Genomic DNA, 24506 nt, shown 5'->3' on the forward strand with positions numbered 1-24506 from the left:
GATTAAGAATCACGAGCCCTGGTGCGGGAAGATCCCACATGCTGCGGAGCAACTAAGCCCGCGTGCCACAACTACTGAAGCCTGCACGCCACAACTACTGAAGCCTGTGCGCCTAGAGCCCGTGCTCAGCAACAAGAGAAGCCACCACAATGAGAAGCCCGTGAACCACAACGAAGAGTAGCCCCCGCTCGCCACAACTAGAGAAAGCCCGTGCACAGCAACAAAGACACAATGCAGCCAAAAATAAATAAATAAATTTATAAAAATTTTTAAAATTAAAAAAATAAAAATAAGTAAATAAATTGTACAGTTCAGGGAATTCTCTGGTGGTCCAGTGGTTAGGACTCTGCACTCTCACTGCAAGGGCCCGGGTTCAATCCCTGGTCGGATTAGGGTTAGGGTTCAGGGAACTAAGATCCCACAAGCTGAGTTCATCCATGTTGTGGCATCTACCACTAATTCATTCCTTTTGGTGGCTGAATAATATTCCACTGTATGAATGTCACCTGTTTTGTTTATCCATTCATCAGTTGACGGACATTTGGGTTGCTCCCGCGTTTTGGTTATTATGAACAAGGCTGCTATGCACATTCACATACAAATGTTTGTGTGAACATGTGTTTTCATTTCTTTGAGGAGATGCCTAGCAGCAGAATTCCTGAGCCACATGGTAATTCTGTGTTTACCTGTTTAAGGAAGTGCCAGACCGTTTTCTAAGGTGCCCGCACTTTTCCCACCAGAAGTGTATAACGGTTCTAAGTTCCCCACATCCTTGTCAACACTTGTTATTGTCCTGAAGCGATTTGCTCCTCTCTGCCTCCACCTCCATCTCTTACCTGGACCATGAAAGTCACCTCCTCCCTGGACTCCCAGCTTCTGCACTCAGTCTCTGCCCACACCACAGGCAGAGAGAGCCTGTTAGCACCAAGGGCAGATCCCATCCCTCCCCAGCTTAGAACTCTTGGATAGCTCCTCAATGGCTGAGAATAAATTCAAATTCCTCATCAGGCTTGGCCCATCTCTCTCTCCAGTGACATTACTCATGTCCCCACTTCCTGCCCATTCAGACCCAAACACACCAGCCTCCTATTCACTTCTTGAGGCCCCAAGGGCTGTCCAGCCTCAGAGCCACCCCCAGTGCTATTCCCTCTGCCCTAGTACTCTTTGCCTTGCTCTCCTCCTACCTCTTTCCTTCCCCTCACAGATCTGGGCTTTACTGTCACCTTTCAAGGAAAGCCTCCCCTGGCTCCTCCCCCAACCTAAATTACACCCCTCCCATCCTCTTTCTTATTGCATTTAGCACTGTTAGAAGTTGCATGTCTGTGTTCCAGTTTGTCCAGTGGCTGCCTCCATCTTAGGAAGGGGCCGGTGAGGGTGGGTGTGCATCAGTGCCTGGCCTGCGATGAGAACTAACTAAATATTTGTGCTCATTCCTCCCCCTCCCCAACAGCCACCTCCTACCTTCCTCTTTGCACGTGCAGTTCCCTCTGCCCAAACACACTGTTCCCTCTCCTGTTCTCTGGCTCATTCCCACGGGCCTCAGTTTCATGTCACTTTCTCTCAGATGGTATTTCAGCTATTACCGTGTACTCTCTTGTTTCTTTTACTGTGACCCATGGAGGGGCGGGTGGAAGGGGGGCGGGAGGAATATATATATATATTTCCTCCGGATGTTCTAGATTATTCTATCTTATTTTTCATAAACTCTGGTCACAACCCCCAAACTTGATGCCAGCCCTCGGTAATGGCTCACTGTTCTTAGTTTGAAAAACTCTAGAGGACTTTCTACAAGTCCCTGTGACATGCACCTACCCACACCCAAAGTCAACGCAGGGAAGGGGTTGACTTGTTCCGTGCTGCACCCCCAAATTCTGGCATAGGGCGTGGCTGAGCACAGTGGGTTTAATGAACGTCTGTTGAGTGAATAAATGAACTAACAGCAAACCAGGGACAGAGTTAGGACTGCAACCCCACCTGTGCCGTTCCCTAGGACTCAAGAGTTCTGCCCACGTCATTTCCAAAGACTCAGGCAGCTGTGCCCCGCCTCCTGCTACCTTCACCCACCCACCGCTTCCTCGGGGTGGGGGCGCGGGCGGGGGAAGGGGACGATTAACCCGAGCCTCCCTTCTGGATGAACCAGAACTCCATTTCCCACAAGTCTCAGGGATGGGACTACATTTCCCATGAGCCTCTGCTTTTTCCAGGGTCTGTGCCCTTCAGCCACCCTGGCAGATAATTGCATCTTTCCTTATCCCCCAGCCCCCACTTCCGTACTCTCTACCTGCATATGGTCAGTCCACCCTGCAGCCCTGGTGCCGGCACCTCCTCCCTACCACCCCTCCTGGCTTGATGAACCTGCCTCAGTTTCTCCAATGAGCCTCACTGAACCTCTCTCCCTCCCCCTCCCCTCGGGTCGCCTGTTCTGAGCGCGCCGGCTGCGCGTTTTGGACCCGGTGGGTCCTCGACCCCTACTGGGGGGCGGGGGGGCGGGGGTGGGCCTTCTGGGGAGGGGGTGTCTGGGTCGCCTCCGCTGTGTGTAGTGAGACTGCGCCTGAGATGCGCAGCTCCCGCCCAGCCTCAGCCGGGAGGGACGCATCGCAGGGGCTCACTGACTACAGAGACGTCCGCGCGCAGGGTGGGCGTCCGTGCTTCCGGTGTGTCTGCAGCTCGGGGTGCTCTGCGGGGGCGGGGGTGGGGGAGGGTGACCCCGAGACGGCGGCGGCCTGGCACGTGATGTGTGCGTCCTTGTCTGTTTTGTCTGTGTCCCTGACGGACCGAGTTCCAGTCCCCAGTCTGCCACTTCCCGGCTGTGTGCCTTGGGGCAGATGTCTGCTCCTCGGCTGTGCCTGTTTCCTCATCTGTACGATGGGAACGATAAAAGAACCTGTCTCTGAGGCAGATGTCAGGATTTAAAAGTAATATGTGTGAAACGCTGAGAACAATGCCTGGCGCGCAGTATATGCTCATAAAATAAATAAATAAACTATGATCATGTATCTTTTGTATGAGGCAAGTGCCTATGTTGTGTAATGGCTATGTAACCTCATAGCAAATGTGGGTATTTGTGATGCGTGTGTCCGTGTGTATCTTTGTATGTGTTCTGTATGCCTGTGTGTATTTGTGTATGTGATATGTGACTACGGTGGGGTACTGTGTCTTTGTAACCTTGTGTGAAATGTGTGTACGTACATCTGTGATGTGTGTGCCCAGGTATGTTTAGGTATGCAATGGTGTATCTGTGTGTTCAATGTGTGTGCTTGTGTTGTGTGTGTCTGCGTGTTTCTTGTATGTAAAATGTGTGTGACTGTGTATATGTGTATGTAATATGTATGTATCAGTGTAATATATTTATGTGTATTTTTGTAGGTGACTTTTGTAGCTTTGTATAGTCTTTGAATGTGCCGTGCATCTATATCCATGTGTGAGTTGTGCTTGTACATGTGTATCTGGGTGTGTGACATGTGTCTCTGTGTATTCATGTGAGTGAAATGGGTCTGTGTGAGACGTGTGTACCTTTGATGTATCTGTATCTATATATGTGTGTGTGTTGTGTGTATGTAGTTGCATATGTGATGTGCTGGTCTCTCCATGTATCCGCTGTGTGTCTGTGTATATTCGTGCATGGTATACTTGTGTCTGTGTTAGTGTGTGTCATGTGTATGTCTCTGTGCAAGTGATGTCTGCATATTTGTATGATGTGCATGTCTGTGTTTATCTGTGTATGTGATGCGTGTGTCTGTGGGTCTTCTTTTTTGCCCATTTGTCTGAGGAATGTATGTGTTCGAGACTTTGTACCTTGACACGTCACCGTGATGTCTGTGTGGATCTTTGTCTGTGGCGTGTGTGCCTGTGGATTTGGGGCTTTACTTTGTCTGTGGCATGTGTGGGTCTTTGTGATGCATTTGACGTTCCTGCGTGGCCGGGTGCATCTGTGCAGGGGGCCGGCCTGCCTGTGCGTTCTTACTGCAGCCTATCATCCCTGCGTCTTTGTGTGTGACGTGTACGTGTCCCCGTCTGCCGATAGCTGTCCACCTTTGTATGTGATGTGCTTGTCTATGAGGGTCTCTGCGACATGTGTCAGCCATGTGTGGGTTGCGTGTGCCTGCCTGACATCTGCATCGTGGCGCGGAGCACACGTGTCCCTGCTGGTAGCATGTCACAGCAGTGTCCAGGCCAGGCACTGTGGGCCCTGTGTCCCCCCCCCCACAAGGGTCTGCTGGTCCCTGTCTGTCCCTCCCCCTCCCCTCCCTCCTGGCAGCCAATGCTACTGGGGAGCCAGTTGCCATGACGACGCTCCATCCTCCCTCCATCCTCCCTCCTCCCACCCTTCCTCTGACAGGCTCTCTGCTCCCCCAATCCCGGCTGCCCTCGGGGGCGGGGCCCTCATTCTCCCCCCCCATCCTACCCTCTCCCCCCCCAGCAACCCCGGCTCCCCAGCTCCTCTCCTCTGTCCGCCTCTCCATCCCTTCATCTGTCTGTCCCTTCAAGGAGGGGGAGGGGGGTACCTGAGCCAGTAAGCAGCCCCTCCCTCCCCCTGTCCTGAGTCTCCTGCCCCTCTCCTGGGCTGGGGGGAGGCCAGGGTCGCGCGGGTCCCCATGGCTGGGGGCTGAGGGCCCGCCCCCCCCTCCTCCCCAGCCGCCACCACCTCCACCTCCCTTCCATCCTCGACAAGATGCCTGCCCCCGGCGCCCTCATCCTCCTTGCGGCCGTCTCCACCTCTGGCTGCCTGGCGTCCCCGGCCCACCCAGGTAAGTCTGTCCGGCCATCCGGCTGTCCAGCGGCCCCCACCCCCACCCCGGCCTGCCTTGGAGGTCTGTCTGCGGGGCTCTGGCTCCATCACCTGTGTGGCGTCTTCCCGCAGCGAGCCAGGGCCTGGGGAGCCGCGGGGACGGTGCCTGTGTTAGCAGGGCCTGTGGGAGGAAGGCTGGGGGCTGGGTGGGGAGGGGGTCCGTTCGGGCAACATGTGTGTGTGCGCACGCATGTGTGTGTGCAGGTGTGTGTAGGGAGCCGGGGAAGGACAAGGCCTCTGGGAGAATTGGGGACAGAGGGGAGGAATACTGTTTCTAAGGGGGACACAGCATTGGAGGCTGTCTCTAGCTTTGGGGGAGACCCATGGCTTGCGGAGCTGCCTTCTCAGGGACTTGGGCTGGGAACAGAGGACATGTGTGTGCCCCAAGCGTCCCTAAACGAAACAAGCCTCAACCCCCGTAACTAGGAGGTTCCAGCATGGGGCAAGAATATTCTCCCAGCCTGCATTTGGGGGCTCATCCTCTTTCCCAAACAGGGGGTAAGAAGGCTGTCGTGGGAGCGTATTTTAAATTCTGAGAGCTCCAGGCTCCACTATTACTCCTCCTTCCCTCAGTCCTCACTGAAATTCATCCAAGCCTGGGGGTGAGGTGATGGGGGGCGTCCCAGCCTGGGGCGAGAGGAGGGACCCCACCCCCAACCCAACCACTTGAGAAGGCCCCAAACTACAACTCCCACAATGCCCTGGGCCATCCGGCTCCTCTGCCAAGGGGCCCCTGGTTGCAGAGCATCATGGGAGTCGTAGTGAAGACTAGCTGGACGAGGAGGGGCAAGGAATCCGGGAGCCAGGGCCTTGAAGCCGGGACCCCAGCCCAGTCCTGTGCCCACAGATGGATTCGCCCAGGGCCGGGCCCCTCTGGCTCCTCCCTATGCCGTGGTCCTCATTTCCTGCTCTGGCCTGCTGGCCTTCATCTTCCTCCTCCTCACCTGTCTGTGCTGCAAACGGGGCGATGTCGGCTTCAAGGTGAGGTGCATGAGGGGATTCAAGGTCGAGAGGAAGACGCCAGCAAGTCCTTTTCCCCTCAGTCCAGGTGGTAGGAGGGGGAGCGGCGTAGTGAGTCTGAGTGCCCTTCAGGCCTGAAGTTATGGCGAGGTCTAGAGCCTTGGGATGGGAATTGGACTGGGATTGGGGGACAGTTGTGAGAAAGACGGGGATAGTATTGATGAGAAGGACCATGGCATGTCTCAGCCCTGTGTTCTCCCACCCCTCCCACCTCCCGGCCCCAGGAGTTTGAGAACCCAGAAGGGGAGGATTGCTCCGGGGAGTACACTCCCCCCGCAGAAGAGACCTCCTCTTCACAGTCGCTGCCTGATGTCTACATTCTCCCTCTGGCCGAGGTCTCCCTGCCGATGCCTGCCCCGCAGCCATCACACTCAGGTACTGCCCCGCACCCTGACTAGGGCCTCGTGGCCCCACGGGACAGGGTGGAAGCCCCTGAGAGTTTTCCCTCAGGGAACAGGGCGCAGAGGCCCAAGGCAGCCAAGGGGAGAGGCGGAGGTGGGAGCCCCGGAATCTTGGAAGCAGCTTGAAGGAAGTCAGAGAACAGCTTGGTAGAAGCCATTGCTTCATCCACAACCAGATTTGGGGATTCTTGTGGGGCACTGAATGGTAAGGTCAGCCTAGATCTTAATGTCAGAGGTAGCCAATGGCATGCTGAAGTCATGTCATAGGATCTTGGGATGCCAAAGGGAAGAACAGATTGGACGTTGGAACCTTGTGGGCGGCCAATGAGGAGGCAGAGATCCCATCGTGGAATGTTGGGGCAGCCAATGAAAACAGATTTGCTGTGTCTGCTTTGACCCCAGTTCCCACTGGATTAAGGGGTGTTGATGGCACTTGGGAGGGCAGAGAGGCTCAGGTGCCTCTCCCTTTTGCCCCCCCACCAGACATGACCACCCCCCTGGGCCTTAGCCGCCAGCACCTCAGCTACCTGCAGGAGATTGGGAGTGGCTGGTTCGGGAAGGTAAGTAAGTGGGGCTGGGGGTGGGCGGTGGAGGGTGCGTACAATCCAGGGCGATGCTCCTGTTCTGTGTCCATCCCCCCTGCTCCCACCACACCACTTCTCATCTGCCCCCTGCCTCGTCCCCCTGCCCCCCTCAGCCCACCCATTGCCCTCCCCTCTGTTCACCTCTCACCCACTCCCGTCCACTCCATCCCCCCTCCACCTGTCGGTCAGCGCCTCCCTCCTCACTCCATTGACCACTCCGCCTCGCCATCCGGCTCTCCACGCGTCCGTCTGTCCATCCTTCCACCCGTCCCTGCGTCCATCGGACTCTGGGCCTGTGAGTCTCTAACCCCGCGTCTGGTGGGAGTACGAGGGTGGTGGGATTGGAAGGAAGAGGCTGGAAAGAGGGGGAAGATGGGAGCCATACGGTGGGGTGGAGGGTGGTCCCTGGGATGGGGCTGGGGAAACCACAGGCGCTGCCTCCTGGGTCCCCCTTGATCAGGTGATCCTGGGAGAGATTTTCTCGGACTACACCCCAGCCCAGGTGGTGGTAAAGGAGCTCCGAGCCAGTGCAGGGCCGCTGGAGCAGCGCAAGTTCATCTCAGAAGCACAGCCGTACAGGTATGGGGGCTTCTCGGTGGACGTGGGGCTCGGAAGGCCCAAATATCTGAGTTTGTGCCTCAGGGAGGTAACAGTTGGAAGTGGGAGTGCAGTGTGGGGTCAGATCTGGATTCGAATCCTCCATCTACGTTTTCCGGGCTGTGCCCCTCAGTCCAGAGAATTTCCCTCCCTGAGCCTCAGGTTCTTCCTTGGGACAGAGCCAGGGAAATGAAGGCAGTGTGATGAAGGCGAGGGGACGGCACTGAAGCTGAGCCGGAGACCTGCCCCTCTCCACTCTGAACCTCAGTATCTTCCTCTGGAAAGTGAGTCCAGGAAGTCTGAGCAGCCTCATGCAGAGGGCAGCTGAGAGGATGCGAGGTGACCCTGTGTCAGGCACTGGGTACCTCAAGGTGGTTCCCTTCCTCAGGCCCCTGCTTGTGCGTGAGGAAGGACAGAATCAGAATCACAGACCAGGGTCCTCCCACCGCTGCCCCCATTGGACTGGGAGGTCTGGGAAGGCAGGACCCTGTCCCTCCCCTGCCTGGTCTCCCCTCCACTCTAAGGGCTTCTAGACAAGAATTAAATAAACATTTGTTCCATGAATGCCCTGTGGGGTAGTGAGCACCCTGTCATGGAAAGGGTGCATACACGGGGACCTCTTGTCAGAGGGTTGTAAAAGTGAGCTTTGCCCAGAGATTTTATCAGCCCCTTCCTCTGAAACCTCCCATGGTTTTCTGTGGCCCAGAGGACAAAGTCACAGTGGTCCCTACAGCCCACAAGCCCTGTTCCCTTCCTGCCACCAGCCCTCTCGCCCCTGCCACCCGGTCTCCCCACTGACCCTCCCACACGCCAGCTTCTTTCCTGCCGCAGGACCGCCGTCCTTGCTGTTCCCTCTGTCTAGAATATCACTCCTGCCTCACCCAGCCCCAGTTTCAGGTGGGAACCCTTGCCCTTCCTGGGTCCCAGATCAGAAAGGCCTTCCCTCACACATACACACTCACACACACACACACACACACACACACTCTCCCTCTGTCTTTCTCTCTCCCTCTCCCACCTAAGGAGGACCCTGGGATGCTCCATCACATCAACTTGTGTATTTTCTGCGTAACACGTATCCTAGTTTGTCATTATTTCATCCTTTTACTTGCTTCCTTGCCTGTCTCTCTCTAGGCCTGTGCTGGCAAGCACTAGCCACATATGGCTATTTAAATTCATCTTAAATAAAATGCAATCAAGTTCAAAATGTCTTTCCTCAGCTACCTCTGCCACATTTTGAGAGCTCAGTTGTCACATATGGCCGGTGGCTCCCGTGTTAGATCAGATCTAGAGGTGAAATGACTTCTGTGAGGTTACACACTTGGGAAAGATGGAGACAGGATTCAGACCCCCAAGCCTGACCCTTATCCACAATGTGAGGATAAAAGAGGGGCATCCCCCAGTATTGGAGGGGACAGTGACATTTCTTGAGGAAATGATGTTGAAACTAAGGGATGAGGAGGACTTTGATGAGAGGAGAGTGTTCTCCACAGAAAGAAGTGTACATGCAAAAGGCTTGGAGCCTAAGCAGGCACCTGTGAGTCTGGAGAGAGGTACACGGGCATGAAGAATGATGCTGGGGAAGGCAGAGGGGCAGGAAAGACCGAGGAGTGAGCCAGGCTCTGTCCCAGGGTACCGGGGAGCCATGGAGGGTTGTGAGCAGGTGGGCATCAGGTCAGGGACAGACTGGAAGGGAGAGACTGGAGGCAGGGAGGCCGGCAGGAGGCTGAGAAGAGTCCAGGAGGTGAGGAGGAGGCTTGATCTGGGGCTGTAGGGAGGGCAGGGGAGGGGGAAGAGTCAGGGGGCAGGAAGAAAGGCTGAGGGGGTGGTGAGCCAGAAGGAGGGGCAGGGAGGTGCCTGGGAGTTTGGCTCAGGGACTGGGAGACAGTGGGGTGGTCCTGAGGTCGGGATGTGGGGAAGGAGTAAGGAAACTGAGACCAAAGAGGTTGAAGCAACAGTTTGGTTTTGCTGGGAGGTTGGGGTGGGACACAGGGCTGGGGTGGGATGGAAGGGGCTGTTTCCTGACCCAGGCAACCCCCTTCCCCTCGCAGGAGCCTGCAGCACCCCAACGTCCTCCAGTGCCTGGGCGTCTGCGTGGAGACACTGCCCTTTCTGCTGATTATGGAGTTCTGTCAACTGGTGAGGGTCTGGGGCGGGGTGAGGGCTCAGGGCAGTTCCTAGGGATCTGCAGCAATGACATCATCATCATCATCATCATCATAGCAAGACCTGTGACAAGCACTGCCATCCCTGTAGATGAGCACTCACTCCCCAGGTGGTGCGCCCTGAACTAGCGCATGAGGTGGGTGGGTGCTGTTCCTGTGCGCTTCTAAGCAGCAGGGGAAACTGAGGCCCAGAGGGGGCTGCCCACTGAGGGCAGAGGTCGTCCCATCCTCGCCTCGGATTGCCTGGTGTGGGTGCCTGGGAGGGGGCGGTGGTGCTGACCCCTCCCTGCCCTCTCTCCCAGGGGGACCTGAAGCGTTACCTCCGGGCCCAGCGGCCCCCCGAGGGCCTGTCCCCTGAGCTGCCCCCTCGAGACCTGCGGACACTGCAGAGGATGGGCCTGGAGATCGCCCGCGGGCTGGCACATCTCCACTCCCACAACTATGTGCACAGGTGGCAGCCCGAGAGCCACCGGGAGGAATTGCGGGGGAGAGGGGACTACTTAGGGGAAAGAGGCCAGGCTCCGGGGGTGGGAGGTGAGGCCACAGGGGAGGGGTTTAAGGATGGAAGGAGGCCTGAGTGGGAGACACAAAAAGGGGGGAAAGCCCAGGAGGGTCAGGGGGAAGAGGCGGAGTCAGGAGAGTAGGGGAGGAGTCAGGAAGGGAGGAGGGGTCACAGAAGAGAGGGAGGAGTCAGTGGAGGGGGAGGAGTCAAGGGAGGAGAGGAGGAGGGAGGAAAAGAAGAGGGAAGGGGAGCAGTGAGGGAAAGTGGGCGGGGTCTAGGAAGGGGGGGCGGGCTTCCCCAAGCTACCAGCTTCTTACCTCGCCCCCCTCTCCCGCCCCCAGCGACCTGGCCCTGCGCAACTGCCTGCTGACCTCCGACCTCACCGTGCGCATCGGAGACTATGGGCTGGCGCACAGCAACTACAAGGTGAGGGCTGGCCTCCATCAGAGCTGGGAGGGGGCGGGGGGCGCCTCGGCCTGCTTGACCGCGCCCCGTGCCGCCCACACCCAGGAGGACTACTACCTGACCCCCGAACGCCTGTGGATCCCGCTGCGCTGGGCAGCGCCCGAGCTCCTCGGGGAGCTGCACGGGACCTTCATGGTGGTGGACCAGAGCCGCGAGAGCAACATCTGGTGAGGGGCCCGGGCCGGGGGGGTGCGGCCGAGGAGGGCAAGGAAGGCGGAAGGCTCACAGGTTCTACGGTTGGGGAAACTGAGGCCTGGAAGGGCCCCCTGGCCCGTTAGGGCAGGGCTCTGACCTTCCTCTGCCCTCTGCTCCCCTCAGGTCTCTAGGGGTGACCCTATGGGAGCTGTTTGAGTTTGGGGCACAGCCCTACCGCCACCTATCAGACGAGGAGGTCCTCGCCTTCGTCGTGCGTCAGCAGCACGTCAAGCTGGCCAGGCCGAGGCTCAAGCTGCCCTACGGGGACTACTGGTGAGGGCGGGGCCTGACCCCGGACCCCTGACCTTCCACTTCCCACCCCAGGATGATCCCAGAATCCCCCGCCTCATTTCACACTCTCTCCCCTCCACAATTGCACCACTTGCTGCCAGCGCTAGAATGGAGTGGGGACGTCCCCACCCCTTCCGCCAGCATCTGCTACTTGGAGCAGGGAAACTGAGGCATGGAGTGACAGCTGGTGTTTGAACCTAGTTTCTCCAGCCCTAGAAGAGCCCTGCTGCTTGCTTGTCTCTGATTCCAAAACTTGTAACCCAAACGCGAAGGCCACCTTAACCGTCATTTCCGCACATGCGCCTTGCTGTCCTCTCTTCTTCTAGGTCTGTCTCCCTCTCTCTGGTTTCTGTTCCCCCCTCTCTCTGGGTCTCGGTCCTCTTCTCCCTGGGTCTCTGCCCCCCACTTTCTCCTGGTCTCTGCCCAACCCCGGTGACCCCCCTCCCCCCCGGACTCTGCCCTCCTCACTCTTGCCTCCTCCCCCTCCCCCAGGTACGACATCCTGCAGTCCTGCTGGCGGCCGCCTGCCCAGCGCCCCTCGGCCTCTGATCTGCAACTGCAGCTCACCTACCTGCTCTCTGAGCGGCCCCCAAGGCCCCCGCCGCCGCCGCCGCCCCCCCGAGATGGTCCCTTCCCCTGGCCCTGGCCCCCGCAGCACAGCGTGCCCCGCCCGGGGACCCTGTCCTCTCCGTTCCCCCTTCTGGATGGCTTCCCTGGGGCTGACCCGGACGACGTGCTCACGGTCACCGAGAGTAGCCGTGGCCTCAACCTTGAGTGCCTGTGGGAGAAGGCGCGGCGGGGGGCCGGTCGGGGCGGGGGGGCACCAACCTGGCAGCCAGCGTCCGCACCCCCGGCCCCCCACGCCAACCCCTCCAACCCTTTCTATGAGGCGCTGTCCACGCCCAGCGTGTTGCCGGTCATCAGCGCCCGCAGCCCCTCCGTGAGCAGCGAATACTACATCCGCCTCGAGGAGCATGGCTCCCCGCCAGAGCCCCTCTTCCCCAATGACTGGGACCCCCTGGACCCAGGAGTGCCTGCCCCCCAGGCCCCCCAGCCCCCCCCCGAGGTCCCCCAGCTGGTGTCCGAGACCTGGGCCTCCCCCCTCTTCCCGGCGGCCCGGCCCTTCCCGGCCCAGTCCTCAGCCTCCGGCAGCTTCCTCCTGAGCGGCTGGGACCCCGAGGGCCGGGGCGCCGGGGAGACCCTGGCAGGAGACCCCGCCGAGGTGCTGGGGGAGCGGGGGGCCACCCCGTGGGCCGAAGAGGAAGAGGAGGAGGAGGAGGGCAGCTCCCCGGGGGAAGACAGCAGCAGCCTTGGGGGGGGCCCCAGCCGCCGGGGCCCCCTACCCTGTCCCCTGTGCAGCCGCGAGGGGGCCTGCTCCTGCCTGCCCCTGGAGCGGGGGGACGCCGTCGCCGGCTGGGGCGGCCACCCTGCTCTTGGCTGCCCCCATCCCCCCGAGGACGACTCGTCCCTGCGGGCGGAGCGGGGCTCCCTGGCCGACCTGCCCCTGAACCCCCCCGCCTCGGCCCCCCCCGAGTTTCTGGACCCCCTCATGGGGGCGGCGGCGCCCCAGTACCCCGGGCGGGGGCCACCTCCCGCTCCCCCCCCCGCCGCCGCCACCTCCTCGGGCCCCCGCGGACCCGGCCGTGTCCCCCGACCCCCCCTCGGCCGTGGCCAGTCCCGGCTCAGGCCTGTCGTCTCCGGGCCCCAAACCGGGCGACAGCGGCTACGAGACCGAGACCCCTTTTTCCCCCGAGGGAGCCTTCCCCGGTGGGGGGGCAGCAGAGGAGGAAGGGGTCCCTCGACCACGGGCTCCCCCCGAGCCCCCCGACCCGGGAGCGCCCCGGCCACCCCCAGACCCGGGTCCCCTCCCGCTCCCGGGGGCCCGGGAGAAGCCGACCTTCGTAGTTCAAGTGAGCACCGAGCAGTTGCTGATGTCCCTGCGGGAGGACGTGACAAGGAAGCTCCTGGGGGAGAAGGGGGCAGCCGCCCGCGAGACAGGGCCCAGGAGGGCGGCGAGAGGCCCCGGGAACCGAGAGAAAGCCCCGGGCCCAAGCAGGGGCCCCACAGTCCTGGACAGCGGGAAGCAAGCCCCAAGCCCGCACGAGGGCCTGAGCCTCCCCGTGAACGGGGTGACAGTGCTGGAGAACGGGGAACAGAGAGCCCTGGGCGTCGAGGAGAAGGTGGCGGAGAACGGGAGCCCGGGGTCCCCAGAGAGAGAAGAGCAAGTGCTGGCGAATGGGGAGCTGCCACCCCCAAGGAGGGAGGAGAAAGTGCTGGAGAATGGGGGCCTGGGGTCCCCGGCGAGAGAAGAGCAAGTGCTGGTGAATGGGGGACTGACACCCCCAAAGATCGAGGAGGTGTCAGAGAATGGGGGCCTGAGACTCCCCAGGAACCCGGAGAGGCTGCCAGAGACTGGGCCTTGGAGAGCCCCAGGGCCCTGGGAGAAGATGCCCGAGAGTGGGGCTCCAGCCCCCATGAACGGGGAGCCAGCCCCAGAGACCTCGCTGGAGAGAGCCCTGGCACCTGGCGCAGTGGCCTTGGCCCTGAACGGCGGGGAGACAGCCCCTGGCCCCACTGGCCCAGCCCCCAGGAGCGGGGTGCAGGAACCCGGGACCGAGAGGAGAGCCCCCGAGACTGGGGGGGCACCGAGAGCCCCCGGGGCTGGGAGGCTGGACCTCGGGAGTGGGGTCCGAGCCCCAGTGGGCATGGGGATGGCCCCCGGCGGCGGCCTCGGAAGCGGCGTGGACGCAAAGGCCGGATGGGTCGACAGCACGAGGCCACAGCCGGCTCCACCGCCGCTGGAAGCACAGCCGACGAGGCCGGAGCCAGCGCCCCAGAGAGCCAGGCCGGAGGCAGCCTCCGAGGGAGAGCCCGGGGTCCCAGACAGCAGAGCCGGCGGAGACACAGCACCCAACGAAGACGGGGACCCCCCCAAGCCCGAGAGGAAGGGCCCCGAGATGCCACGACTGTTCTTGGACTTGGGACCCCCTCAGGGGAACAGCGAGCAGATCAAAGGTGAGCAGGCTGCTGGGGGCACGGGAGCGCGGCTGGGGCCCGAGGCCCAGCTCCTTCCAAGATGTAGGGTGCAGTTGAGAAGCTCAGGCTCCCGGGTACCAGACAGGTCAGCCTGATGGTGACAAGTGCAGACCCTAGAGCCACACTCCCTGGGCTCAGATCCTGGCTTTGCCCCTTCCTAGCTGTGATCTTGGACAGATGACCTTCTCTGTGCCTCAGTTTCCCCATCTGCCAAAAACGGATGACAAGGATAACACCTGCCTAATAGGATTGTGAGGGTTAAATGAGTTAGGACTTCCAAAGCCTTTGGGCCAATGCCTGGCACTTCTAAGCACCTGCTGTTATATCACAATTCACGTCAACTAGGGGTTGCAAACTCAGATGCCCACAGGGGGTCAGACAATATAAGAGAATGAATGACAGGTGGGAATGAATGAATGAATGAGAGCTGGGAGACGTGGGGGAGGAGTTGGGGAGGAAATGCAGCCACTTCTCAGCTCCACCTGGTGTTGCCAAATCTGCTGCTTTCCCCCTTTAAGCCAGAGTTCTGGGTGTTCTAATGGTTGAAACCAATTCAAAAGAAGCCTTTCTGTGGGCTGGGCTGCCAGTGCGTGATCTCCGGTTTAAACTTTCCAACAAGCTGAGGCATCTATTCATTGTGCCAGGCCTCCTGTGCACCAGGTCCTGAGCTGTCCAGGGCTGAGACCCAGGGAGCCTCAGACCCTGCCCTGCCCACCGCAGTACTGGTGGCTTGAAAGCCTAGTAGAAAGGCCTTTTCTGGAAACTTGAGTTTTGATAGGAACACAGGAAATAGTTTGTCATAGAGAGGGGACAATTTAAGAGAAGATAAATGGAGAGTAAAATAAACAGCCCCTGTTTAGATGTGGACATAGGGACTGTGGTTCCACTGGAATCATCCAGAGGCCTGATTTCCTTAAATACTGGTATGAAAGTTATAAATGACTGGGCCTGTTTTACATCGGCAGCCTCACAGCCACACTTGAGGGAAGGGTTACTATCTCTGTTTGCCAGAGGAGCCTGAGGCTCAAGAGGGAAAGGCCAGGAAGGGGACTGAGCACAGAACCTTCCTTCCTCAGACCCACAGCATTAGAACACTACCACTTCCTCAAGGTTGTTGTGGGGAGTTTGCAACCAGCTGTATCAGGAAAGACCCTGGGCAGCATGAAAATGACAGGGAATGAGCAACTAAGATGCCTCAGAGGATCTGAGGTGGGGGGGTCGGTGTTGTTGGGTGTGCAGAGACTGGGAATAGCATGCTTTTCTTTCTTTTTTTTTTAAATCCAGTGAACTCCTACTCATCCTTCATGACCCCACTCAAATTCTCCCTTCCCTGGGAAGCCTTCCTGATTTCGAAAGACTGTCACCCTGTCCTTCCTCTAGGTATCCATAGCCCTTGATAGCTTCCTCTATAAAGCCCCACTCCACCCCATCACCTTGAGATGGGTGGTCAGGGAAGGCCTCAATGAGGAGGTGACTTCTGAGCAGACATGAAGGAAGTGAGCCAGGTGGACATCTGGGAGAAGGATGTTTCAGGTAGAGGACACTGAGATGGGCATTAACTTGGCATGTTCAGGGAATAGCAAAAGGCTGGTGAAGCTGGAGTTGAATGAATGAGGGGTGGAGAGTGACTTGGTCCACATCCATCTTTCTCCTTGCCCTGCCCTGACCCTCTTCTCATCCCCACCATCGCCCCCCACAGGGCCTGGCACACAGCTCACTTATGCAGTAATGGAGGAATGAGTGGCCCCTCCATTTACCAGTGAGGAAACAGAGGCTCAGAGAGGTGGATCTGCTTGCCCAGGGACACACAGCAAGAGAGCAGGGTAGGCTTGGGATTTGAAGTGAGGTTTCCTCCTCCAGGGACCTGAAGTCCTTCCCTCCCAGCAGGCTGAGATCAAGGAGTCTTAGGGCAGGGAAAGGACCTGGAGATGGCTAGACACCCCAATTTTCTGGCGATTGAGGGCCAAAAAGGGAAAGAAAGTACCTTGGTCAACATTGTGTAGCAGGGAACATTTATTCACTAATCTCACAAATATTGACTGAGTACTTCTATGTGCTTGGGGTTTGGGGACGCAGCCAGAATGAGCCCAACTCAGTCTCTGTTCTGTGGCAAGGCAAACATTAATCACACGGCCACAGAATTACAGTTCTATACTGAGATCAACCGCTAGGAAGGCGAGGTGCTTGGTACTGTGGGGTGCAGAGCGTGTTGCCTGGCCTGACCTCTTGGGAGACCTCCAAAGGCTTTGAAAGTCCAGACAGAGCTGGACGGTGAATAGGACTTGAGTTAGATAAGGAAGTTCCAGGCAGAGGAGGGAACAGCCTATGCAAAGGCTCAGAGGTGGGAGGAATGGGGATATGGCCCATGTGGTTGGATGGAGGTCAAGCCAGAATGAGGTGGGGACGGAACCAGGAGAGGTCAGCAGAGCCAGGGCACTCGGGCCTGGTGGCCCCGGGAGAAACTGGGGCTTTGTGCTGTGGGCACTGGGGAGCCACGGGGAGGGTTAAGCACTGGAGTAGGGGGAAGACCGCTACCCTTCTGCTTGGAGACCCCCAATGCAGCCTTTTGGTTCACAAGGGTGGAAACAGGTCCAGACTCTGTGGCTGAGATTACCTGAGGACACAGAGTTAGGCGGGAGGGCATGCCTCAGTTTCCCCAGGAACAGGAGCTCACCGGGTGTCTCCCCTCGCAGCCAAGCTCTCGCGGCTCTCGCTGGCGCTGCCGCCGCTCACGCTCACGCCGTTCCCGGGGCCGGGCCCGCGGCGACCCCCGTGGGAGGGCGTGGACGCCGGGGCGGCTGGCGGGGAGGCCGGCGGGGCGGGGGCGTCGGGGCCGTCGGAGGAGGACGGGGAGGACGAGGACGAGGACGAGGAGGAGGACGAGGAGGCGGCGGCGGCGGGCGCGCTGGCGGGGCCGCGGGGCCCCGGGAGAGCGCGGGCAGCCCCGGTGCCCGTCGTGGTGAGCAGCGCCGACGCGGACGCGGCCCGCCCGTTGCGGGGGCTGCTCAAGTCTCCACGCGGGGCCGACGAACCCGAGGACAGCGAGCTGGAGAGGAAGCGCAAGATGGTCTCCTTCCACGGGGACGTGACCGTCTACCTCTTCGACCAGGTGGGCTGTCCCCGCGCAGGACCCCGGGGCTGGGTCTAGGGAGGGGCGGGGCCTGGGTGAAGACCAGGCCTAGATTGGGGGCGGGGTCTGCAGGGTGCGGGCGGGGCGTGGGAGAGCGGGCCAGAGAATGGGGCGGGACTTGAGGGACCAGATGAGGCCTTGGGTGTAAGGGCGGGGCCTGGGAATGGGGCTGGGCCTGGAGGAAGGCCGCGCCTCAAGTGGGGGTGGGGCCTGCAGGGTGAGGGCGGGGCCTGGGGATGGGGCGGGGCCAGGGGAAGGGCCGAGTCCAGAGCAGAGGTGGGGCCTGGGGTGGGGGAAGGTGCTGGAGAGCTAGGGGGAGGCCTGGAGATGAGAAGGGATCCGGAAGGAAAGCGCGGTACCTGGTAGTCAGAGGCTAAGGAGAAAGTGAGAGGATTAGGGCGTGGTCTGTAAGGTGGGGGCGGAGCCTAGTGAAGCTCGGGATGGGGTTTCTGCACCAGCGCTCTAATGTTGTGGAGGCCGAGGGGCCGGCTCAGGATGGAGGGGATCTTATCCACTAGGGATGGGCCATGGAGAAGCTGCAGGTAGGGCTTAAAGAGTTGCTGCTTGTAGTGTTAAGATACTAAGTGCAGTAGTGGGTTCAGGCTAATGAACTGGGGCGGGGCTAAGAGAGATGGGTTGAGGATTGTGTTAAAAGTAACTAGCCTGGGAGGTTAGTGTTGAAGAGAAAAACAGGGCGGTGTGGTGCTTGTGGACTGGGTCCGTGTCTAGGTGAACGTGGGACGGGGCATACTAAGGTCCTGAGCTGAGTGAGAACAGGGTCAAGAGCTGAGGCCTAGGGCACTGAAACAAACTGGAGCGGGGCCTCTTCAGAGGGAGGGGCTTAGGGGCTCGCGGGAGGGTCCGGAGATGCTCAAAATGGGTTAAGGGTTTGGAGGACCATAGGAGCAGGTAGTTGTGGGGCCCGCACTTGGACGCCTGTGGCCGAGATCTAGGACGTGAGTAAGGGTCATGGAGACGGGACGGGACTTACGGAGACAGTCCTGGGTTAGGGGCTTCCGTGGAGGCAGCGCGTTAAGGAGCCGGGAGAGAATTCCTGCAGTGGACTGCTTAGCTGTGAGCGGGACTCCGTGGTCGGGGGAGGAGCTTCAGGCCAGGGGAGGTTAAAGCTGGCCTGAGGCTTCGAAGGCAGATTAGGGGATCTCCAGAGAGAGCGATTGTAAATTGGGATGCCTGAAGCCCCAGAAATGTTAGCGGGGTTTGTTGCTTGTTGGGATGTAGTGAGTGGGATGTGACGGTTTGCCCCCTCTTGCCTCCCCTAATATGCCTTCACAGGAGACGCCAACCAACGAGCTGAGTGTCCAGGGCCCCCCCGAGGGGGACACGGACCCGTCAACGCCCCCAGCGCCCCCGACGCTTCCCCACCCCGCCACCCCCGGAGATGGGTTTCCCAGCAACGACAGCGGCTTTGGTGAGGGGCGGGGCGGCGCAGAGTTGGGGGCGGGGTCGATGGGAAGGGCAGCGGCGGGGCGGGGCCTGCTGAGGGGCGGGGTTGGAGGGCTGAGGAGCGACTGAGGGTCTGACCGCGTCCTCTCCTCTCCCTCCTCACCCACCCCCCGCCCCCAACGCTAGGAGGCAGTTTCGAGTGGGCGGAGGATTTCCCCCTCCTCCCCCCTCCAGGCCCCCCCCTGTGCTTCTCCCGCTTCTCCGTCTCGCCTGCGCTGGAGACCCCGGGGCCCCCCGCCCGGGCCCCCGACGCCCGGCCCGCAGGTATCGTGCTTCAGACCCTTGGCCCTGCCCCACGTCTGCCAATCTCTGTCCCCATCTGTCTCTCCCACTTTCTTGTCCCCATCTCTCTGAATTTCTTTGCCTCTCTCCCAGTTTCTTCCTTCCCCTCTCTCGGTCTGGCTGCTCACCAGTGAAATCCCACCCACCTCTGGAACCCGCTCACACCAAGAGGTGTCCATCAGATGGGCTTGGGCGATCACGCCCTTCCCTGAGCCTCAGTTTCCCTTCTGTAAGGATCCCCTCTGAGTCTTGCCCATCGTTTTTTTTTTTTTTTTTTGGCCGCTCCCCTTGGCATGTGGGATCTTAGTTCGCCGACCAGGGATGGAACCCGCTCCCCCTTAACCACTGGGCCGCCAGGGAAGCCCCAAATCATTTTTCTTTCTGTCTTTCTTTCTCTCTCTCTCTCTCCCTGCCTCTCTCCCTCCCGCTCTCCCTCTCTTTCTTTCTTTCCCATCTTTGCCCCATCTTTGTGCTAAGATTCCTGTCTGGTACTTGGTGGATCTTGATCCCATCTCCTTCGGGGGGCATAGGTTGATCAGAGGCAGACAAGAAGCCAGAGGAAACCAGGGATCTCAAAGCTGGTTAGTATGAACCAGAGCAGAGAGGACATGGCCAGGGAGCATCATAGCAATAACAGCAAGCACTGCCATAGACCCTAGAATGTGCTTGCAACATCTTACCCCATTTAATCCTCCCTATGATTCCATGGGGTGTATTCTAGTCTCATCCTCATTTTACAGAAGAGAAAACTGAGGCACAGAGAGGCATGAGGAGCCGGGGCACAAACCCTGGCTGCCTGGCCTCTGAGTCTGTGTCCACTCCAGTAGTCAGCATTTGTCAGGTACCTTTCTTGCGTTTCACTTACGCCATAATGCTAATCCTCACCACCACCTTGGGAGAACATCCCTGCATACAGGGCTTGCACTGGGCCAGGCAGGTGGAGGTGTTCCCAGAGGTCAGAACTAAGTAGGGGGAAGGTGCAACTGGCTCTTTTCAGGGGGGACTCCATACCTGCTCCCCTACGCTGTGCCTGAGTTCAGGTGTTGGCCCTGCCACTTCTTGGCTGGGTGACCTAGGGCAAGTCGCTTTCCTTCTCTGTACCTCAGTTTCTGTAGAATGAGGGGGATAACAGGATCTAACTTCTAAGTTTGTTAAGGGGACTAAATGACTTAATCTTCCCCTTGCATGCAGCAGTGGTCTTTAACTGGTAGCTGTTACTGCGTTTAATGAAGTAGATGCTTATTGAGCATCGGCTGAACTGGGCTCGGGGGATTCCGTGCTGGGCAAGATCAGAGAGCCCCCCCTCCGCCCTACCCACAGCACTGCCCCACAGTCCCACAGTAAGTGAATAAGTGCCAACGCAGGGTTGCTGAGAAAGCAGATGACAAGAGGAAAGGGCTTGTGTCCTCGGTGATGGAAGGGTCCTTTAACCAGGGACTTGAAGGGTTGGTTGTCATTAACTAGGTGAAGGGGAAGGGGACAGCGCGCTAGCAGGCGGGACAGCTTGCAGAGGGCCTGAGGCAGGAGAGAGCTTGGCTGATTCATGGAGCAGAAGGGAAGCGGGTGTGTCTGGAGGTTACTTGCAGAGTTGGGTGGAGGGGGGTGGGTGTGGCAAGTGAGAGAGAGCAGGACAGACCCCGCAGGGCTTGAGGGTAAGCTGAGGGGCGGGGGGGCGGGGACTTTGTTCTGGGGGCACTAGGGAGCCTCGGGAGGACTGTGAGCTGGGGAGGGGCAGCCAGCCCCTGGTGTAGGAAGACTTCTCCCGGGCCTTGTGGGGGCCAGTGGAGGCAGGGAGGCTGGGGAGGAGGGCAGGCAAGGCTCCAGGGGGGAGAGGAGAGGACATACAGAGTCAAGGGCAGGAGGGATGGGCTGAGGGTTGACCCTTCACTTGGCAACATCCTCAGATTTCACCCCCAAATATCACTTCCTCCCAGAGGTCTTCTCGGAGGCCCCCAAGAAGACAGGGTGAGGTGGGTTCCAGGGCGTGGGGACACCAGCCAAGTGTTGAGTCAGGGCTGAGGCCCATAGGGCCAGCAATCCAGGATGACTTCACCTTTATTCACCTGGAGAGGAGAGGGAGGGCCCGATCACACAAAACCCCAAATCCCTTTACTCAGTCCTTAGATATTCCGCAGCTGGGCTGGGAAGCTGCTGAGCCGGTTTCGAGACCACGGCTGGGGGGTGGGGGGGTGGGGCAGGCGGAGCCCCCTTCTTCCTCAGACCCCTGTGCTCGGCGTGGCTCTGCCCACTTCACACACGTTCCCTGGGTGCTGAGTGATGCCAGGAATCTCAGAGTTTCCCTACTCCTTTGAAAAGGACACGAGGGTCATGCTCCCCATTTAAAGAGAGGGAAACCGAGGCTCAGGGACTGGAAGTGAGGGCAATGACTTGACCCAGGCCACTCAGGTGAGAAGTGTGAGGTGGAGTGGGAAGGTGGCCGGTGGGTAGCCCTGGTTGAGAGTCTCCACCCCACAGACCTTGGTTTTCTGGATCTGTTGTATGGGTGGGAGGCTCTCCTTCCGCTGGGAGAGAAGGGATCGTGGTGGGAAAGTCTGGTGGGACGGCACTTTGTGCAGGGCCTCTACTGGATGCTGGGGATGCAGCAGTGACCAAATGCAGTCCCATCCTCTCTGATCTTCCAGTCTAGAGGGGCAAGCAGACAGGAAGCTAGCTCTTTGACGATGACTGAGATTATCCCAGAGGAGAAATGTGAAAGAAAATAACTATAGTGGAAGGGAATTCCCTGGTGGTCCCGTGGTTAGGACTCAGTGCTTTCACGGCCGAGGTGAAATCCCTGGTCAGGGAACTAAGATCCCACAAGCCATGCGGCGCTGCCCCAAAAAAACGAAATACAAAAAAACAAACCAAAAAAACCCCCCACTATAGTGCAGTGAGATAGAATGACCTTGGGGGGTGAGGGGGACGACTGCTTGACTGAGAATGGCCTGGAGAAGACCCCTGAAGAGGGGGCATGGCGACGGAGGCCTGAGTTCTATGGGAAGGGCTAAGGGCATGCCAGGCAGTTGGAACAGCCAGTGCAAAGGCTCTGGGGTAGGACTGTGCTTGGAGGAACAGCAAGGAAGCAGACCACTGTGGCTGGAGCAGAGTGAGTCGGGGGCGGGAGTAAGTGAGGACAGAAAAAGGACAGAGCAGATCAGGGGGGGCCCTCCCCATGGTGAGGGCTTGGTTTTCACTCCGATCGGCAAGCCAGAAGCCAGGAGCCTTTTTGCCCAGTAATTCCATTTATCTCTCTTCTCCCTCCATCCTCAGGCCCCGTGGAGAATTGACTCCCCGAAGACCTGACCCCCCTGCACCCCCAGAAGAGGGGTTGAGAGTAGAATCCTCTGTGGACGATGGAGCCACTGCCACCACCACAGACGCCGCCTCCGGGGAGGCCCCCGAGACCGGGCCCTCCCCCTCCCCCACCATGTGCCAAACAGGAGGCCCTGGCCCTCCGCCCCCCAGCCCGCCGGACGGCTCCCCTGAGCCCCCTGACCCCCTCGGTGCCAAATGAGGCAGGAAGCCCCTCACCCCTCCCTGGAGAGCCGCCTTTCTCGGAACTGAACTGAACTCTTTAGGGCCTGGAGCCGCTCTGCACAGCGGAGGCCCCTCCTCACCCACTCCCAGCCCCAGACAGGGGCCGAAGGCTTCAGGGACCTGGACCCCCCCATCTCGCGTCTCCCCTTTCCCACCCCAGCCTGGCCCCTGGAGGGGCCTCTGGTTCAAACCTTCGCGTGGCATTTTCACATTATTTAAAAAAGACAAAAAACAACTTTTTGGAGGAACGTGGGGCATGTGTGTGTTTCGGGCGATGAAGAGGGGAGGCTGCAGGGACTGGGTGCTGTCCAGGGGATATGGCCGTCCTCGGCCCCATCTGACGGGAACATCGAGGCTCAGGAAGGCAGAAATGCCTGTGTGGCAGCGAGACCCCCGGCTTCTCCACGTCTCTGGACCTCAGTCTGGTGTCGGCATCACCGACGTCTGCTGCAGCCCCAACTTACAGTTCAGGAGGTGACGAGGCGCCGGCGAGGGTTCGGGAAGGCGGCAGGTTATGGTCAGAGCTGGGTTTCTGCAAGGTGGCCAGAAGCTGTCCCAGGGCCAGGGCTGGAGAGGAAAATGCTCAGAAATGACCTGCCAGCACCCACACTGGATCATGGCCACATCCCACGCACCTCAGAACGGCACTGCCTGTGCCTCGAGGGTCAGAATCTATCTCCCTGCCCATGGTAACTGTGCCTCAGTTTACCTGCTTCTCCATGTGACCACCCACCTCTCTGACATTCTCTTGCCTTCCCCCTAATTGAACTTCTCCATTCAAATTTCTCTTTTTGTTTTTTGTCCCTTTAGCTCCCTATTTCACCCGGTCCCAGTTCTTTGTTTTCCCATCCCATGTCTTCAGCCTCTTTCTTCTCATCTATTTCTTCGTCTCATTATCACCCCATCTCTACTTCTTTCTCCTTGTCTGCGTGTCCCCGTCACCTTCCTGTCTCTATTATGTCTTTCTGCCACGGGTTTTTGTCTCTTTTTCTCAATTTGTCCTGGTCTCTTGACTGATTCTGTCTCCATCTTTGTCTTGTCTTCTTCTGATTGGGTCTGTCTTTGCATCTCTGATCTCCTGGCTTCAACCTGTCTTCCACCCCCACCCGCCGTCACCTTGGTACCAGATTCATGTGTGTATATGAAGGAAGCAGTTTGGATGAGGGAGGAGGGAAGGGGTCAGGAGTGGGGACCCAGCTGGGATGCTGTGTGGACTCCTCGCTTAGGAATTAAGATGATGAGAGCATTAGGGTCACATATAAGTTGTGGGCAATGGAGGAAGAGCGAATGAGAGGATTAGGTTTTGCCTCTGTTCCCTACTGCCACTTCTGATAGATCTGGTGGTCCTTGAACTGATCTTGTAACATGTCTGCCCAGGGTGGGTGCTGCATGGAACCCAGCCAGGTCAGGCAGTGAGAGCCTAGGCTCCAGGGTCTGAGGGAGGAGGAGGCTGGGGGCCTGGACTCCCGGGTCTGAGCGTGAAGGGATGTATTAGCTCACTAGGGCTGCTGTAACAAAGTTCCACAAATTGAGTGGCTTAAACCAGACATTTATTGTCTCAGTTCTGGAGGCTAGATGTCCAAGATCAAGGTGTCGGCAGAGTTGGTTCCTTCTAAGGGAGAATCTGTTCCAGGCCTGTCTCCTAGCTTCCAGTGGTTGTCTGGCAATCTTTGGTGTTCCTTGGCTTGCAGAAGCATCACCCCGATCTCTGCCTTCATCATCACATGGGCTTCTCTCCTTGCATGTGTGTCTCTGTGTCCAAAATGTCCCTTTGTATAAGGACACCAGTCAAATTGGATTAGGGCCCACACTAATGACCTCATCTTAACTAATTGTATCTGCTTTGGAATAAGATCACATTGTGAGGTTTTGGGAGTTAGGACTTCAATATATGGATTTGTGGGGGACACGGTTCAACCCGTAACAAGGGGGTTGGGAGTATGGGGTCCTGGGAGAGGAGGGAGCTGAAAGCCAGAATTCTCCATCCTTGGGGAGAAGACGGATTGGGGGCAAAACTGAAGGACAATTCTGAGGTGACTGGAGTCTGA

General features: G+C 58.8%; 1 protein-coding gene across 1 annotated transcript; it reads left to right on the forward strand.

Annotated features, from left to right (window-relative positions):
- The first annotated feature begins 4642 nt into the window (after window positions 1-4642).
- On the forward strand, window positions 4643-22654 carry LMTK3 (lemur tyrosine kinase 3). The gene is given in 16 exon segments (XM_060085145.1): window positions 4643-4748; window positions 5637-5770; window positions 6034-6184; window positions 6694-6770; window positions 7255-7373; window positions 9443-9530; window positions 9859-10007; window positions 10400-10484; window positions 10569-10690; window positions 10842-10991; window positions 11502-12606; window positions 12608-14024; window positions 16739-17154; window positions 18469-18604; window positions 18766-18903; window positions 22192-22654. Coding segments are annotated over 16 exon segments (4380 nt in total). The 5' UTR covers window positions 4643-4672; the 3' UTR covers window positions 22209-22654.
- The last annotated feature ends 1852 nt before the right edge of the window (window positions 22655-24506 follow it).

The sequence above is a fragment of the Mesoplodon densirostris genome, chromosome 19 (genome assembly GCF_025265405.1).
Source record: "Mesoplodon densirostris isolate mMesDen1 chromosome 19, mMesDen1 primary haplotype, whole genome shotgun sequence".
Classification (NCBI taxonomy): domain Eukaryota; kingdom Metazoa; phylum Chordata; class Mammalia; order Artiodactyla; family Ziphiidae; genus Mesoplodon; species Mesoplodon densirostris.